General features: G+C 33.4%; 1 protein-coding gene across 1 annotated transcript; it reads left to right on the top strand.

Moving 5' to 3' along the window:
* Positions 1–16,011: 16,011 nt before the first annotated feature.
* Positions 16,012–16,983, top strand: LOC107499719 (olfactory receptor 10K2). The gene has a single exon (XM_016124192.2). The coding sequence runs from the start codon at positions 16,012–16,014 to the stop codon at positions 16,981–16,983; it is 972 nt and encodes a 323-aa protein (XP_015979678.1).
* Positions 16,984–19,745: the final 2,762 nt, after the last annotated feature.

Here is a 19,745-nt window from a genome sequence, read left to right as displayed (position 1 = left end):
AAGAGGCTGCCAAAATGTAAAACAAAACAAAACAAAAGAAACATATTTAAAAAAAAAAAACAGGAGGAAGTTAAAAAAAAAAAACTAAATAAAATGGAGGAAACTAACCTACCAGAGACAGTTCAAAACAACGGTTATAGGTCCTTCACGTGCTTTGCTAGGTTTATTCATAGCTAATTCTTTTTTTTTTTCATTACAGTTGCAGAAGGAATTGGTTTTTTCATCTCTTCTTCTGAAATTTTATTATTAGTATGAAGGAATACTATAGGTTTTTGTATGTTGACTTTGTATCCTGAAACTTTACTGTATTTGTTTATTGTTTCTAATAGTTTCAGGGTGAAGTTTTTAAAGTTTTCTATATAGAGAAACATATCACTGCAAAAAAAATGACAATTTGACTTCTTAATTTCCAGTTTCAATGCCTTTTATTTCTTCTTCTTGCCTGATTGCTCTAGCCAGGATTTCCAATATCATATTCAATAAGAGTGATGAAAGCAAACAGCCCTGTCTTTTTCCTGATCTTAGAGAGAAGGCTTTTAGTTTTTCATTAAGTATAACATTAGAAGAGGGCTTGTCATATATTGCTTTTGTTATGTTGAGGTACTTTCCCCTATACCCATTTTATTAAGTGTTTTAATCATAAATAAATGTATCTTGTCAAATGCGTTTTCTGCGTCTATTAATATGATCATGTAACTTTTATTCTTTTTTTTATTTAGTGTAAAACACTGATCATTTTTCATATGTTAAACTATCCTTGACCCCTGGAATGAACCCCACTTGATCATGATGTATAATCTTTTCAGTGCATCGTATTCAGTTTGCTAGTATTTTTTTTAAGAGTTTTGCATCTGTATTTATCAGAGATACTAGTCTATATTGTGTGTGTGTGTGTGTGTGTGTGTGTGTGTGTGTGTGTGTGTTGCCCTTACAAGATTTTGATATCAGGGTAATGTTGGCCTCATAAAATTATTTAAAGTATTGCTCCTTTTTCAGTTTTTTGGTACAGTTTGAGAAGAACAAGTATGAAATTATCTTTGAATATTTGGTAGAATTCACTAGTGAAGCCATCTAGTCCTGAACTTTTACTTTTGGGAAGTTTTTGATGATAGTTTCAATTTCCTTATTTATGATCAGTCTATTTAGATTTTCTAGTTCTTTATGATTCAGTCAAGGAAGACTGTATTTTTAAGAACTTGTTTATTTCTTCTAGGTTATCGAATTTGGTAGCATATAATCTTTCATATGATACTTTGTATTTTGGTAGTATCCATCATAACTTCTCACCTTTCATTTCTGATTTAGTTTATTTCTGTCTTAATCTTTTTTTCCTTAGTGAGTCTGGTCAGGAATTTGTCATTTTTATTAATTTTTTGAAGAACCAGCTCTTTGTTGCATTAATTTTTTAATTGTCTTTTTATTCTCAATTTTATTTAATTCTCTCTCTAATTTTGATTATTTCCTTCTTTCTGCAGACTTTGGGTTTATTCTTTTTTTTTTCCAGTTTTTTAAGATGTAATTTTTGATTGTTTATTTAGGATTGATCTTGATTCTTGATATAGGCTTATAATGATATGAACTTTCCTCTTATTACCAATTTGCTGTATCCCAAAAGTTTGATATGGTGCATTTAATTCTTATTTGTTTCTGTGTATGTTTTGATCTCTTCTTTTATTTTTTCTTTGACCCAGTCATTTCTTGGTAGCATTCTGTTTAATTGCCATGTGTTTGTGGTTTCCATTGCTTTCATTTTCCAGTTGATATCCTGTTACAAAGAATTATGGTCAGAGAATATACTTAGCATAATTTTAATCATTTTTAAATTTGTAAAGGCCAGTTTCGTGTTCCAGCATAAAGACTATCTTTGAGCATGTTCCATGTGCACTAGAGAAGAATGTGTAATCTGGTGTTTTTGGATGAAATGCTCCGTAAATGTCAATTAATGTCCAATTGGTCTAATGTGTCAATTAGATATTTCCTTATTGATTCAGGTTGATATTTCCTTATTGATTTCTGTTTGGATGATATATCCATAGCTTTCAATAATGTATTTAGGTCCTCTACTCTAATCATGTATAGTCAGTTTCTTCATTTAGTTTCATTAGTAGTTACTTTACATATTTTGGTGTTCCCTGAGTAGGAATATACACACACACACACACACACACACACACACACACACATACATATACACACACATATATATATGTGTGTGTATATATACATATATACACACATATATATGTGTATATATGTATATATATATATATATACACCTTTGTCTTGTTACTTTTTTTGTTCTTGAATATGCATGTTTTACTGAAAAAAAATCATTCATAAATTAACATACAAAAATGTACAAACACATGAGTAAATAATGTAATGACAAAGGATTATTTCTGTGAATAGTGCTTTTAAAATATCTTTAGATTGCAGTGTAAAAATGTACCCCTGGCACCTCTTTAAACATAAGAACAAGCTCAAAGCATGTAGTGATGTAAATAAGCTAGCTACTTTCAATGTCATCGTCAGTAGTGAGTGGATAAAATCAATATATGCGGCTGTTTCTCGGCTATTAATGTTTGTGGTAGAGGAACTCTACCTTTAATGGCAAAATGAATACTTTTGCAAATAATTCCCTTGCTCCCCCAAAAAACAAGGTGGAAGGAAAAAAGACAAGAATAACTTAAAGGGTCACACATGTGTAGCCTTAAAGAATTCAGCTGCCAAAATATACACAATGTCACATTCGCTACTTATTGTTCTTTTTTATAACATGAAAATTTCACACCATTGACAGCACATGGGCCTGTCTATATGTTCTTAACATTTTACTTTCCCACGCAATATTCAACTTGTTGGATAAATAACTACCAGTGTACAGTAAGATATTTCACACTAATAAAACAAACTTACATATGATTGCAAGATAATTTAAATGACCCTACTTCAAGGAGTGAAAAGAGACCTTTCCTGTTGTCTTCAAACCAGCTTTTTTCTTTTTTAAATCAGGTGTTAGTCTTTTGCCAACATTTTGTTGTGGCTGTAAATATGTTAATAAAAAAGCTTCAAATGAGATTATTTTACAACACTGCCAAGTATCAATCAGTTTGTCCTGGCAAATTCTTCCAAATGATATTATAGTTTTATTACATTGAAAGCAGCTTTCAGTGATAAAAGAAGGGGGGAAAATGAGAAGAGTGAGATGCACCAAGTCCAGCAACTCTGTTTGGGGGTACAGTCGGCCATTGCTTGAGCACAGGGACTACTCCCACTGTTCCTCATTTCTTCCACCTGAGCCTCTACCACTGCCTGAGCCATGGTCACCACCTCCTGTGCCTCACTGGTGGGTCACCACTTCCAACCACTGGCCACTGCAGGCTTGTCTTGTTACTTCTTAATCTGAAAACTATAAGGCATTATTTTTAAAAGTTGAAAAAGACACAAAGAAATTAAAAGAGATTCTGTTTTCATAAATTGAAAGCATCAACATGGTTAAAATGGTCATATTACTCAAAGCAAAAAAAAAAAAAAAGACAACAGATTTAATGCAATATCCATCAAAATCCCAATGGGATTTAAAAATAATAATAAAACAAAAAGCATCAGGATTTTATGGAATCACAAAAGACCTCAAAAAGTCAAGGCAATCCTGAGGGGTATGGGGACAACTAAAGGTATCATATGACCTGACTTCAAATTATACTACCAAGCAACAATAATCAAAACAGTGTGTTATTGGCAGAAATATGAAACCAATGAAACTGAGCTAAGAACTCAGAAATAAAGCCACACATATATATAGGCAAATAATTTTTAACAAAGGAGTGAAAAAATATACAACAAAGGCAAGAAAGCCCCTTCAATAAATGGTGCTGGGAAAATTGGAAAGTCACATGCAAAAAAAAAATGAAATTAGACTTCTGTCTATCGTCATACACTAGAATTACCTCAAATTTAATCAAAGATCTAAATATAAGACCTGAAACAGTAAACTGCATAGAAGAAAACATAGATACTAAACTCAAGAACTTTGGTTTTAGAGAGTATTTTGTAAATTTGACCTCAAAGGCAAGCAATATAAAAGCAAAAATTAGTGAATGGGACTATATCAAACTAAAAAGCTTCTCCACAGCAAACGAAGTCATCGACAAGACAAAGGAGCGCTAACCGAATGAGAGAAAATGTTTGCAAAACAATGCATTTGATAAAAAATAATATCCAAAATATATTTGAAATGCCATACAACTTAAAAGCAACAACAAAGAAACCATCCAATTAAAAAATGGGTAGAGGACCTGAATAAGACACTTCTCCCAGGAAGACACACAAATAGCCAACAGACATATACAAAGATGTTCAACTTCACTAGTTATTAGGGAAATGCAAATCAAATCCATGATGAGATACCACCTCACACCTGTTAGAATGGCTAACATTAAAAGGACAAGTAATAAAAAGGGTTGGAGGGGTTGTGGGAAAAAGGAACCCTCATACATTGCTGGTGTCTGCAATTGGTACAGCAACTATGGAAAACAGTATGGAGGTTCCTCAAAAAGCTAAGAATTAAATTATCATATGATCCAGCAATTGCTCTTCTGGGTATTTACCAAAAAAAAAAAAAAACCTGAAAACATTTATCCACAAAGATATATGCACCCTTATGTTTATAGCATTATTTGTGGTGACCAGGACATGGAAGCAACCAAAGTATCCTATGATAAATAATTGGATAAAAAAGGGGTGGTACGTGTATACAATGAAATATTATTCAGCCATAAGGAAAGATGGGATTCACTGCTAAGTCACATAGTAGGAGAGATAGAAAAGGACAAAGAGCAGTGACTAAAAAATTAATCTACAACAGTAATTATGATTCAGACATTCACTGGTAGTGTAGAGTAGATAAAAAAGAGTTATATATTACTAAAAGGGATGTACAAGTATGTTCTTAACAGCACTTTTTATTATATCCCAAAAAAGGAAATAACATAAATATTTACCAATAGTAGAACAAGCAAATAAACTGAAGTGTAATCATATATTTTAATTTTATAGCAAAATTAAATTTTTCACAACAATTAACATCATGAGTAAATCTCTGAACCATAATTTGCGCGAAAAAGCCAAACAAAACAATATATACTTTACAATTCCATTTTTTAATTTTAAAAACTGACAAAGTCAATTTACAATGACATGGTTGGACCTAGAAGTTACTATGCTGAGTGAAATAAGTCAGACAGAGAAAGATAACCACATAATTTCACTTGTATGCAGAAATTAAAGATCTAAAGAAACAAAAAAAACTAAAGAAAAACAGACTCACAAATATGTAGAACAAACTGGTGATTGCCAGAGGGGAAGGGAATAGAGGGGTTGGATGTGCCCCTTGTTGAGCAGCTCCAAGACCCACATTAGTGGCAGCTGGCCTCAGTTTCTCGTGTGGCCTCTTGAGGCAACTATAAGCACAATATCTATAGTTTGGTTCCTGAATCTTAACAGGTGGCCCTGGAAGGACACAGGCAGGGGTTGTGCCCTTGCCCTGCAGCTGAACTTCTCTAGTAATTGTGCCACAGGACACCTATTACACAAAGCCATACTAATAAGATTGGGAGACTTAGGAGCTTTGATTAGTACATAGAAACAGAAACAGAAAGGCAGCCAAAAAGGAGACAAAAAAAATGTTTCATATCAAAGAACAGAACAGAGTTCCAGTCAAGCAAATCTACTAGATACAGAGTACAAAACACTGTTATAAAGAGATAAAACACATACACACACACACACACACACACACACACACACACACACACACACAAATGGAAATGAAAATTATAAAAGGGAACCAGTTAGAAATAAAGGATACATTATTTGAGATGAAGAGGGAATAAACAGTGGATGAAGAAGAGGATCAAATCACCGATATAGAGGATGAGAAAGTTGCAGATGTCCAATCAGGTGGTAAGAAAAAAGAAGGCAACAATATGATAATAATTTAAGAAGTCTAATGGACAAAATTAAATGTAACAACATCCATGTCAAAAGGGTACCTAAAAAAGAAAGGGAGAACAAAAAGTTGAAAATCTATTTGAAGAAATAATAATGTAAAACTTTCCTAACCTGGTGAAGGAAATAAACATACAACCCCAGGAAGCTCAGAGAGTTCCCAAAAAGAGGAACCCAAAGAAGCCCACACCCAGACACATCATAATTAAAATGCCAATGGTTAAATACAGAGAGAGAATCTTAAAAGCAGCAAGAGAAAAACAATTACCTTCAAGGGAGCACCCGTAAGACTGGCAGCTGATTTCTCAAAGGAAACTTTGCAGGACAGAAGGATTCAGCACAAAATATTCAAAGTGATGAAACCCCAGGATCTATAACCAAGATTAGTTTATCCAGCAAAGCTGTCATTTAGAGTCAAAGGACAGATAAAGAGCTTATCAGACAAAAACAAACAAACAAAAACATAATTTATCAACACCAAACCAGTAATATAAAAAATGTTAAAGGAACTTCTTTAAGAGGAAGAAAAAACATATTTCAAAACCATGAATAAAGAATTGTAATGACTGCATATTTATCAACAAGTACTTCAAATGAAAAATAATTAAGTGCTCCAACCATAAGACAGGGTGGCCAAATGGATAAGAAAACAAGACCTACATATGCTGCTTACAAGAGATTCACTTCAGATTAAAAGACACACAGAGACCAAAAGAAAGGAGATAAAATAAGATAGTGCCTTGTTGGACCAGAGGGTATTAAGCTGAATGAAGATAGATAGTAGCATAAGGAAAATAGTCAACAATGTTGTAATAAATATGTAAGTGGGAAGAGGGGTACTAGATTTAGTGGGGCACTTACTTTGTGAGTTACATAGATATCTAATCACTATGCTGTATAATTGAAACTAATATATCATTGTATGCCAACTATAATTTTTAACATTTTTCATTAAATTGTATAATGTAAATATGAGCAACTAATTGACTATTATATTTCAAAAGGCTGTAAAAAAATGTTTTCCTGATGTCATTAAGTCAGTCTTTTAGGTATTTTAATAATATTTTATTTTTTTGCAAAAAAAAAAAGAAATCACATTCTTCACATATTTTATATCTGTGAACAACATGACTCTTAATTTTTTATATTGTAGCTTAAATTAGCTAGTATAAACTTTGTTGCTTAACTTTGAGGCTATTTTTTTTTCCTGGAACTTGATTTATTTTTTATTAAATTTATTGGGGTGACTAACTTAATATATATATTTAGCTTTATGGTATACATTTCTATGTAACAATTCTTCCCACATATATTCCTTTAATGTAAAATTACTTTATCATTGCTCTAATTTTTTACTTAATACGTCTAATATTTACTTAATACATTTACACTTACCTTAATAGTACGTGATTTAAGTAACTTCAAATCCATTCTGGAATGCAAAGGTCTTATAATTTAAGATTCTTTGGGTTGCAAATAAAATTCAACTCAAACTGGCATTAGCAAAAAATAAATCTATTGGCTCATCAAGCTGAAAAGACCAGTGGTGCAGTAGTTTCAGGCATAAGTAGTCGCAGAGTTCAGTCATTCTCAGCCATCTGAATTCACTGCTTCTTTCAGTCTTGGTTCCATTTTTAGCCTAACTCGGCAGTTTTTGACACAGAAAAAGAGAGATGTGAAAACAAAGGTTGGGAGACAGATTTTTGTTGCTCTTGATTGTCCAGACATAGATCACAAGCGCATCATGAACCAAATGCTGTAGCTAGAAAGCATCCAATTTCCTGACTGACAGTATATATCACCTGTTCCCCCCATGAAACATTAAGATGAAGCAATTGAATTACAGTGAGAGCAAAATAAACAAAAATAAAATTGAGGCATTATTAGCATAAGTAATGTCAGTGACCATTTGTCTATCTTTGAAGAAATGTCTATTCAGGTTTTTTACCCATTTTTAAATCAAGTTGGGTTTTGTTTTGTTTTTTACAATTAATTTGTATGAGCTCCTAATGTATTTTGGATATTAGCCCATCATGAAAACATTACTTTCCAAAGAAATCTACTTTTTTTATAGACTGTCTTTTCATTTTTTTTATTGTTTCTTGTTTTGTGGAAGCTTATTAGTTTGATATAATCCCACTTCATGATTTTTGTTTTTCTTATTTGAGTTTTCTGTGTCATATCCAAAGAATCATCACCAAAACCACTGTCAGGAAGATTTTCCCTATGTTATCTTTGAAGAGTTTTATAGTTTCATGTATTATGTATAAGTTTTTAATTCATTTTAAGACAATGTTTATGTATGGTGTAACATAAAGATACGATTTTATTTTTTTGTGGATATCCAGTTTCTACCAACACCATTTATTAAGGAGACTCTTATTTCCCTATTTTGAAGATGTACAAATATCCAACATGTAAATGAAAAAGTGCTCAACTTCACAGATTATCATAGAAATGCAAATTAAAATCAAAATTAGATATTACCATAACCTGTTAGAATGACTGTTATCAAAAAGACAAAAGATAAGTGTTGGCAAGGACCTAAAGAAGAGGGACTTGTGGTACACAGCTGGTGGTAATATGAATTGGTAGAACCATTATGGAAAACAGCATGGAGTGTCCTCAAAAAGTTAAAACTAGAGCTACCATATGATCTAGCAAACCCACTTCTGGGTTTCCAATGATACCTGCACTCCAATGTTCATTGAAGCATTATTCACAATAATCAAGGTAGTAAAACAATTGAAAGGTCTATGTCAAAGGATATTAGATAAAGAAAATGTGGTATGTACATACAACGAAATATTTTTCAGCCTTTACAAAAGGAAATTCTACCACTTGCAACAATATGGATGAAACTGGAAAACATTCTATTAAGTGTAATAAGCCATACAAAGAAAGACAAATACTGTCTGATCTCCTTATGTGCGGAACCTAAAATAGTCAAACTCATAGAAGCAGAGAGCAGAATAGTAGTTGCCAGGGTCTGTTGGGAGATGGAAATGGGAAGATGTTAGTCAAAGAATACAAAATTTTAGTCATGCAGGGTAAGTTCTAAAGATCTGCTCTCCAGAATAGTATCTACAATTAACAATACTGAATTGCATACTTAAAATTTGTTAAGAGAATAGATCTTGTGTGTTCTTACCACATAATAATAATAATAATAATAGTAATAATAATAATGATAATAATGATAGTGGTAAGAGGAAAATTTAGGAGGTGGCAAATATATCTATGGCCTTAGTTGTGGTGATGATCTCACAGGTGTATACTTATCTTCAAATTCATCAAGTTGTACACATTAAATATGTAGTTTTTTACATGTAAACCATGCATTAATAAAGTAGTTTTTAAAAAGTAGTAGAAGTGAATGATGAACATGAATAACAAAAAAGTTCAGTATTTAGATTCAAATATATTAAATTTAACTCTACTTCTTCATGGGCATTATTTTTTGTTCTCAATTATTTCTTTTTTGGTAATTTTAATTAAATTTATTATGATGAAATTGGTTAATGAAATTAGGTAGGTTTTGAGTGTACAACTTTATAATACATAATCTGTATATTGCATTGTATGTTCACCACTCAAAATCAAATTTACTTCTGTCACATTATATTTGACCCTTTACCCTTATTTTTCCACCTCCTCCATCCCTCTGGTAACTGCTACACTGCTATTCCTGTCCATGAGTCTCTATCTGTTTGTCTTGTTCATTTGTTGCTTTAGGATTTATATCCTACATATAAGTGAAATCATATGGTTCTCATTTTTTTTCTGACTGACTTATTGTGTGAAACATAATTATCTCAAGATCTGTCCATGTTTTCATAAATGGCAGTATTTCATCTGTTGTATATATGCGCCACCTCTTCTTTATCTAATCATCTATCAAAGGACAGTGGTTTTTTTCATGTCTTGGCCACCGTAAATGATGCTGGAATGAACATCAAGTTGCATGTACTTTACAAATAAATGTTTTCGATTTTGGGGGGTAGATATTCAGAAGACAGCTTGCTGGGTCATCTAGTTATGTTATTCTTAATTTTTTGAGGAACCTCCATACTGTTTTCCATAGTGACTGCACCAATTTACATTCCCACCAGCAGTGTATGAGGGTTCCTTTTTCCCTACAATGTCTTCAACATTTGTTATTACTTGTCTTTTGATGATAGCCATTCTAACAGATGTTTGTGGTATCTCACTGGGGTTTTGATTTGCATTTCCCTAATAGCTAGTGAAGTTGAGCATCTTTTCATATGTCTATTGGCCATTCGTATGTCTTCTTGGGTCAATTATTTCTTGTTCGCTCTTTTGTTCTTAATATTATTATTTCTTTATCTATCACATACTTGTTGAGCTCTCACTATGCACCAAGTCCTTGTTAAGGGTCTTCAACATTCATTGACGTATGGCTGGAAAGATGTTGAAATCTCATTCATTTCTAGCTTTGTTACAAGGAAAGTGGAAAACAGAAATTTTGAAGATTAGAAAATAAGTAATGATATTTTTGTTCAAACTAAAATGTTTTTGTGTCATTGTGACCACTTATCCATGCAACATTCAGTAGATATTTATTTAGTGTCTCCTATATACAAAAATATACTATATTATTTTCTGGATGACGGGATAGAGATGTGGAAAAATAAACTCAGGGGTTAAGATAGTAAAATGAGTCTCCTTTCAGCTTATTCTGATCAGGCCCTTCGCATTGCTCAAAAAAACAAACAAACACATTGTTCAAAAAAACAAACAAACACATTTCTCAAAAAGCACATTGTTCAATCTGCCCTCTGAGCCTTGCAGAAAACTACTTCCCTAATTATAAGGACAAAAGAATATTTTTAAATAAACAAAAAAATTTATAATGTACTTATCTTTCTGAATTATCTGCACATATTTTCCTTTTTCCCCTCGGTACCATGTTAAATTGAGAAATCAATTTAAAATTAGTCAAATTTTCTAAAATTGATGCATCTGAGAGTGGCTTAGATCCTTGTGCTCCTCAAGTCCTAATGCCTGGGCCTAATTTTGGGCAATTTGGTATTTGGTGGCATACCTCAATTTTCCACAGGTGGCTCAATTGTTAATTAAGCCCAGTGCAATATCTCCATGGCAATGACTCTGGCATCAGGAGACCCATAGAAGAACCTCCTGCTGCCAATAAATACAATGAAAATACCAATTGCACTATTAGATGTAACCTGTGATTTTTAGTCAATTGGAACAAAATGGCAGGAGAGAACTCGTTACATTTGTTGAAGATATAAGTCCCCAGACCATCATCACATCTCTATCCCTGAATAGAAATCAGTAACCCCTGTCTCATTTTGACTTCCCCCCTTATTCCATTTCAACTTGGATTCTGTCTCCTGTAGCTTCTGTGCCTCTGGTGCCTCTTAGGAAGACAAAGAGGCAAATGGAAGCCCACCTATGAATAACAGACATTCATCTTGGACTCAGCACTTACAACATTGAGAAACTAGACAATGAACATGGAATAAGAGTAAACATCAATTCCCCAGTGGAACTTGTGTTTTCGCATCTCAGGTAAGAGACAGAAGAGTGATGATCCAATGCTGGTGCAGTGCCAGTGAAAAAAAAAACAGAGACAGCCACAATTAAGAATAGGGGTTCCAAATAATGTTAATTATGATTATTTAAGATTTAAGTAAATTTTTGTAAAACTAGGCATATAAATTTTATACACAGTCTAAATTAACTGACATATTTCTCTTCTTAAATTTATATAGTCTGTCTTGGTTCTGATTTAATTCAAAGGGGCACTCAACAATATTTTAATCACAAACTCTTTTGTTTTATTTTAGTAAAAACATTGAGCATGAAATGTACCCTTTTAGTAAACATTTAAATACACAGTACTGATTGCTAACTCTAGGTACAATGTTGTATAGTAGATCTTTAAAACATATTCGTCTAGAATAACTGAAACTCTATACCTATTGAGCAGCTGCTCCCCATTTCCCCTTTCCCCTAGACCTTGGCAACTACCATTCTACTTTCTGTTTCTATGATTTTGACTTTTTAAATATTTTATATAAATGGGACTTGTCCTTCTGTAACTGCCTTAGTTCACTTAGCATAATGTTTTCCAGGTTCATTGGTGTCATTGCAAAAGGCAGAATTTCTTTTTTTTTCTTTAAAACCACATAAATATATTTTACTATATGCAGAAACCTAAAAAATCTTAAACCATTTTTTTTAGAAATGATTGCATTAGGTGGAAGCCATACAAAGTTACAATACCTAAAACAGTTTTGAGAATTTGTGAGTGCTGGCAAGTAATCATAGTTGACAGATATAAAGACACAGAAACCCTATTCTTTGGGGACACAAAATCAGAGACATAAATGCCAGCACAAGCTCATAGAGAACAGGTAGACTCAGGAAAGGTACACATGAGTAACTGTTTTATACAAAGAGAAAGTTTTTATCTATATTATAAACTTTTTCAGAAAGCAACGTAGTACTGTGGGGATTATATTCATCTGAAAGACAGATGACCTCTCTTCTGTTGTTAACATATCCAATCGGTTGTTTTCTAGTCTTGAAATCTTCATAGTATTCTTTGAAGCTCAATTTCTTCATCTGTCAAATAAACTACTGGGCTAGTTCTTTAAGATCCCCTACAGATACAATATTTATGACTTTGGCTTTCTAGAGACCTTCTTGGGTAAGAGACAAAGACTAATGCAACATACTTTTCCCAGTTCTGAAGGGAAATGACCTTTATTCTATTAAATCCTTTATGAAACTAGCGGAGTACACCAGGCAGAATCAAAGCAATATTTTCAAAACTGCCTGCCTCTTTTTGATTATAAATTACAATTAGAGAACTAATATTTATATAACACTTAACCATAGAAAAAAATATTTCCTCGTTTTGGAGAAACCTTGAAAGTTAGGTTAGCCGATATCATAATGAACCCCATTACAAAGATGGAGAAATTGACTCAAACATGTCAAAGTACTGGAGCTAATATATCAAGTTGGAACTTGAGTTATAACAAAATTGTAACAGAATCCTTTTTTTAAAAATAGCTTCATGTGGGAGAAGGGTGACAGAATACTTCTTTCCCTTTCTAACTAACACACTCATGCAGACACACACCATACTGCGCACACCACTTCCACACCAATTAGACAATATATGGCCTAGTGCAAATTCGACCAGCTGTGTGAACTACACAGGAGTCCTTAAACTCTTTGATTCTCAAATGTCTCATTTTTATAATGGAGATATTAAAAGTAATAAGTCATTAGAAGAAACAAATTTTATATACATATGTATAATTATATATATAATATATTATGTCACCTTATCTAGAATATAGGGAATATGTAATAAACATCAAGTCGTATTTCTAAAAAATGTCTCTAAATATTTTTTATAAACCAATACCAAAATCATGTCTTATTTTTCTTACTGGAAATGTTAAAATCAATACCAATAGACTGAATTAGTGTCCTCAACATGAAGTGTATGATTAAAAAAAGAGAAAAAAAATTAGTGTCTCTTGTTTCACAGACTTGTGTAAATATTTGTTTCCTTCATAAATAGCATGTCTTTGTGTCTTTATATCGGAAAACAGCAGGTAATTTTCTAAAGAGCCAATCAACATTAGGGAAAGACGAATCATCATGATTATAATGTTTACATAAGTAATGCCACTAAAATTTAGTCCACATTTTTATAAAAATGCTAACAGATGATATTCAACAACTATGCTCTTCAGAGCTTTCCATAAAATTAGTTTTTCCTCAGGATCTTCAGGACATTTAACTTGTAATGTTTATGATAACCCATCTTATAATATACCAGTTCGATTCTCTCTTCTCTAAGAAAAGAACAATAATTCTATTCATATTTACACCTACACTTCTTAGGGCATAGTTGAAATAATAAAATCATAAAATATAAGAATTATGAAATAATCTATTTCAATATTTAAGAGCATAATAATTAGTTAAGGTTGACACCTAAATATGTAGATAAAACATGTTCTATAAAATATACATCATCGATAATTATAAAACATCCATGAGAAACTTATGTGATGTAATGAGATATGACTAAGATTAACTATAATTTTATCTTCTAATCTTATCATATAACCCCCCACCAAAAAAATAGAAAACCTTCTATAATTTCTTTCTACCAGGTTAGATAATTTGCATGGATGATTCTTACTACAGAGCAACTAGATACAAAAAACTTGTATGGTACTTCAAGATCAGTAACCCTTGCCTCACTTCCTGTGCAAAATATAACTCTACGGAAAACCAAGGTAATTTTAGTCAGGTTTGGAAAGCCTCAGGTGAAAGATAATCCTTCTTAAAATTTCCTTCCCTAGGAAAGCACAGAAAAGGCAATTTCAATAACTTTCTATGAATTAAATATTCATTACATCTCTGATGAAAAAATTTCTGATCCCAATCCCAAAAGAATAAATAATAAAGTAATAAATGTATTTATTGAGCATCCTTCTGTAATCCTAGGTATTCTTGATCTTGAGCAATCATGCCGAGGATGAAATAATACTGAGGATTCCCTAACTCTGTGAGTCTGAGGAAAGCTGTGATGACATGAATGAGATAGATACCAATATGTCGAGTTAACTTTTATATTTATATGACCATTATATTGAGAAACTATTAGGTACTTAATTTGGTTCTAGATGCTGAGGAGAATTCAAGTGAAAATACATATCCCCTCAAGGATACACAATCCAGTGGAAAAGAGATATAAGAAAAAAATAATACAATATTTCAAAATTAAGTAAATGACATCAATTTGGCAACCAATGTCTTATGTGAATCCTGAATAAGAAACAACACCTTTTCTGAGATACTGAGGAAGCTTCAAAAAAAAGTGGATTAGGCTGAGATTTCAGAATAATGATAAAATGTTTATAAATGAAAAGTATATAACAAACTAATATGAGCAAAGAATGATACAACATATTTGCATAAATGCATCCCATTTAAGTCTATAGATGATGACAAATACATAATTTGATTCCCAAAATAACACTTTGAAAACAATAAATAGTTTGAAGTTTACACTACAGCCATGAGTAAAAATTTTGAGGAGGAGAGCAATATAATACAATTTATATTTCAGAAAATTAGTCTACCATTAGGGAAAGTATAGATTGAAGAGATGAGAGAGTGATGATGGGAAAGATAACCATAATATGATTTTAGTAGGTGGTTTAAAAATGTGATAAAAACAGACAAGAGTCTTAAAGAAAGACTGTGATTCTCTCTAGAGGAGAAAGGACTCTGACCGAAATAGGCATTTGTAGGATGTATGATTGTATTCCATCTTGAAGAATTTTCTTTTCCAGATTTGGGTAAAGAATAAAGATACAGTCAGCATAATGAAAGTATAAAAATGTAGAAGGAATGTATAAGGAGAGTATAAGAATCCCAGGAAGTAAGGCAAACAGAATTGCAAAATGTAGGTCTAGGTTATAAAAAGATTAAAACTAAGGGGATGAGTTTATGCATAAAAAAGAATAATGAAAACTATATATAAAGTTACATATGAATGTAGCATATTCAAATGGTTTAGTTTGCAGCTACAGGAAAGTAGAAGAGTGAGAAGTCAAGAAAGCCAAATGGACAAGAGTTAAAGGATAAACTGAGACCGAGAGGCTGAGCATTGTAATACCAACCTCATCCTGGAAATGAATATGAAGGGATAGTAGAATATAAGAAATATCAAGAACACTTTACCTATGGTGTTAGAATTACTGTAGAAACCCAAAGTTATATATACACTTTTGCCTGATTTTAGATACTTCTTTATGTCTTAAAAAAAAATGAAGGGAGGAGGAATGAGTTTAGAACTCAAAATCAGAAAACATGATCTATAATGATCGATTTCCTGTGATTCTAATAATTTTCAGGGATTTGTCTTGGCACCATTTCTTCTTCCCTCTCAGGTTGTTTCCTGATGATGTACCGTCCATGGAGTGGGTCAATGAGACCTTGGTGAGAGAGTTTGTCTTCCTCAGCTTCTCATCTCTTGCTGGTCTGCAGCGGCTACTCTTTGTTGTCTTCCTGCTCCTTTACCTCTTCACTCTGGGCACAAATGCTGTTATCATTTCTACCATTGTGCTAGATAGAGCCCTTCACACTCCCATGTACTTCTTGCTTGCCATCCTCTCCTGCTCTGAGATTTGTTATACTTTTGTCATTGTACCCAAGATGCTACTTGACCTGCTGGCCCAGAAGAAAACTATCTCCTTCTTGGGCTGTGCCATCCAGATGTTTACCTTCCTCTTTCTTGGTTGTTCTCACTCCTTCCTGCTGGCAGCTATGGGTTATGATCGTTATGTGGCCATCTGTAACCCACTACGCTACACAGTGCTCATGGGACATGGAACGTGTGTGGGACTTGTGGCTGCTGCCTGTGCCTGTGGCTTTACTGTTGCACAGATTATCACACCTCTGGTATTTCATCTGCCCTTCCACTCATCCAACCAGCTCCATCACTTCTTCTGTGACATCTCACCTGTCCTCCAAGTGGCATCTCACCATGCCCACTTTAATCAGATTGTCATCTTCATGCTCTGTGCATTAGTCCTGGTTATACCCCTGTTATTGATTTTGATATCCTATATTCACATCATCTTTTCCATTCTTCAATTTCCTTCCACACTGAGTAGAAACAAAGCTTTCTCTACCTGTGCTTCTCACCTCATTGTTGTCACTGTCCATTACGGTTGTGCCTCCTTTATCTACTTAAGGCCTAAGTCCAACTACTCCTCAAGCCAGGATTCTCTTATATCAATATCTTACACTATCCTAACTCCACTATTCAATCCAATGATTTACAGCTTGAGAAATAAAGAATTCAAATCAGCTCTTCATAGAGTTATTAGAAGAAAGCTTTCCTGCCACAGCATTAATCTAAATCCTGCTTTTTCCAAGAAGTAAAGCACAAGCTCTATATTTCTCATTTTCTGGATGTTTATTAAATCTGTCATTTAATATATTGAGATCATAATTTTTAAATGAGATACCTGTAAAGTTCCTGTTACAATGTTTTGTGAATAATATATATCGAATTAATGTTCAAGTAAAAAAATATATAAAAAATTTTTCTATCCCTGTATTTCTAATGTATCAATAGAGCTGCTTTTTTCTTCATTTTTGTGCACTAGCACAAATCTAAATTTAGTCAGAATTCTTTCAAGGTTTTCACAAGGGCACAGGTTAAAAAGAAGACCTAAAAGTCACACGGTGGCCAAGAAAGGTATGCTAAGCTTAAACCCATTTTATTAAATATTCAACAAATGTAAAACATTGTGTAAAAAGCAAGGACTTTCTATTCCCCATGCAGGTCAAGAGTCTGCATGTGCATTTTAGGCCGGAACTTGAGTTAGATGTTCAGTTATTTTTCTTCCCCAAAGGAGTGAGAGTAAACAGGGAGCTTCATGAAGAGGGCTGACAACTTGCTTTATTTTTTTCCCAAGGGCCAATTCTCAGTAAAGATCTTCTGACTGAATCATTTTGTTTCTAAGTTTTTTGCTTTTCTTCCACCAGACTCAACATCAATGACCTATACGTTCCAGGGCTTGAAGGAAGAGGGAAGAAACTAGGATGTTGCAGGCCCTGTTTTATAGTGGGATGCTGTGCTTATCTTCTCAGACTGAGGGTGAGGTTTGAAGATCACAGAGACTAAAGCAATATTAATTTTTTGGTGCACCAATTCTCTTCTCCTTGGGCCCATTGCTCGGCCCAGGCTTCCAGCCTATTAAGTTGTCTCAGGAAAACAAAACAAAAAAAAATGATGAAATATGAATCAATTTAATGTGCTAATTGTTCAAGCTGTTTAAAAATATTGCTTTCCTGTACTTTAGAAAAACCCTAGGAAGTACATATTTTGATCTATATTTCATAATTGAAAAACTGAAAGTTAGAAAATTAAAATGTCTTGCCTACTAGTGAGTATAATTGATACTAAGCCCACATCAGCTTCTTCCCTTATTAATGCTTCTACAATGCTTTCACATGACTCCTTGTGAAGACTATGACTTTTAATTAATAGGAGGCAGAATGCATAAATATTCATCTTTAATAGTAGAAGACTAAACCATGTGACATCTGTGGAAAAGATATACTCAGGTGTAAGAGAAATAGCCTTCATATTATACCATGTAGTTAATCCTTCTCCTAACATAAAATGGTGTTGAGAGAGAGGGGAAAAGATAACCTACCACCTTTTGATTTGTTCTTTTCCAAGACTTGTTCTTTGGAGTCAGATACCAGAACATTGACAAGTGGATAGGATGGTGTGTGTTCAAAGGTCATGTATATTAGAATGACTCCCTTTTCTGTCATTTTATCCTTGCTATTGTTTATAGGACCATATAATTAATTTGACCTTGGGCCTACCATCAGGGGTTAGACTAAACATCTTCTTCCCCTTCTTCTTTTTTTCGCACCCACACCCATACACCCATGGTAAATTTTAGCTCCACTCTTTAGTCATATGAAACTTTTAGGGAAGTGGTGACATCTTTAGATTTTGGGTTGGCTTTAGTGAGAAAGCAAAACCTGTTCGTATTTCAAACTAGATTATGTACTCCAGATGAGCTTACAGAGGAATCTTCACTACTGTTTCAGGCACAAATTCAGCCAATGATAATACATTGGTATTTTTATTTCCCATACAGCTTTGTCTCCTATATATATAATTCTGCAGCCTCACATTAGGGAAAGCAAACAGAGGGCTGTCAGTACTGAGATTTACTTCACAGGATTAGGAGAAAAAAAATACAATATTGAGAAATCTGCTACTTTCTCCTCAAAAGGAAACAAGTAATGTGGGGCAAGCATATCCATAAAAAGGCCTCGAAAAGCCTCAGAGTCCCTAGCATGGATGACAGAAGATATTTCTCTCCCAAAGACAGTCAATAAAGACTAGAAAAGTTGACTACTTCAAATGTGAAGACAGAAATTCAAGAGACAAGAAACATGAAAAATCAAGAAACAGGACACCACCAAAATAACACAATAATTTTCCAGTAATCAATCCAAAAGGAATGGTGGTCTGCTATTTCCTCAATTAGAAAAAAAATCAAGTTAGTTAATACAAATAAAACAAACAAACAAAGCAATAGAGACAGCAGAAATGTGGTTACCACAGGGAAGAATGTTGGGACATGGAAGAAAGACAAAGGTATGATTAAAGTAGGAAACTCAAATTTACATGGTGAGCACACAATGGTGTACACAGATTTTGTATTATAAAGGTGTACAAATAAAATTTAAATAACTTTATTAACCAATGCTACCCCAATAAATTTAATCTTTAAAGACAAACTTAAAGAAAAAGAAAACACATATTCTTGGAAACATGGCAGAGTGAGAGATGTCCTCAGATCTCTCCCCTTGAAAAACCAGTAAGCTGAATATCTAAAACTCAACAAAAAACACCTAAACTGCACACCAGCATATCTGTGCATGTAATCTGCGCATAAGAGCTACCACAGGGCAGAACCCCGGGTGTCGGGCGGTGGACTGAGAGAAATAAAGAAGCCTCCTCTCGCAGTGGCAGAGCTTCTAGCAGGAGGGGGAGGAGAGAAGAGGCAACTTCCTTGCTCAGCCTGCCCGGAAGTGCCCAAACTTCTAGCAGCCGGAAACAGAGCCCAGTTATGAGGGTAGAAAGCAGAGATGCAGGATGGGACCACAAA

This window comes from Rousettus aegyptiacus, unplaced genomic scaffold (genome assembly GCF_014176215.1).
Source record: "Rousettus aegyptiacus isolate mRouAeg1 unplaced genomic scaffold, mRouAeg1.p scaffold_m13_p_17, whole genome shotgun sequence".
Classification (NCBI taxonomy): Eukaryota; Metazoa; Chordata; class Mammalia; order Chiroptera; family Pteropodidae; genus Rousettus; species Rousettus aegyptiacus.
Note: the sequence above shows the minus strand (reverse complement) of the source record. Positions and strands in the feature narration are given on the sequence as shown.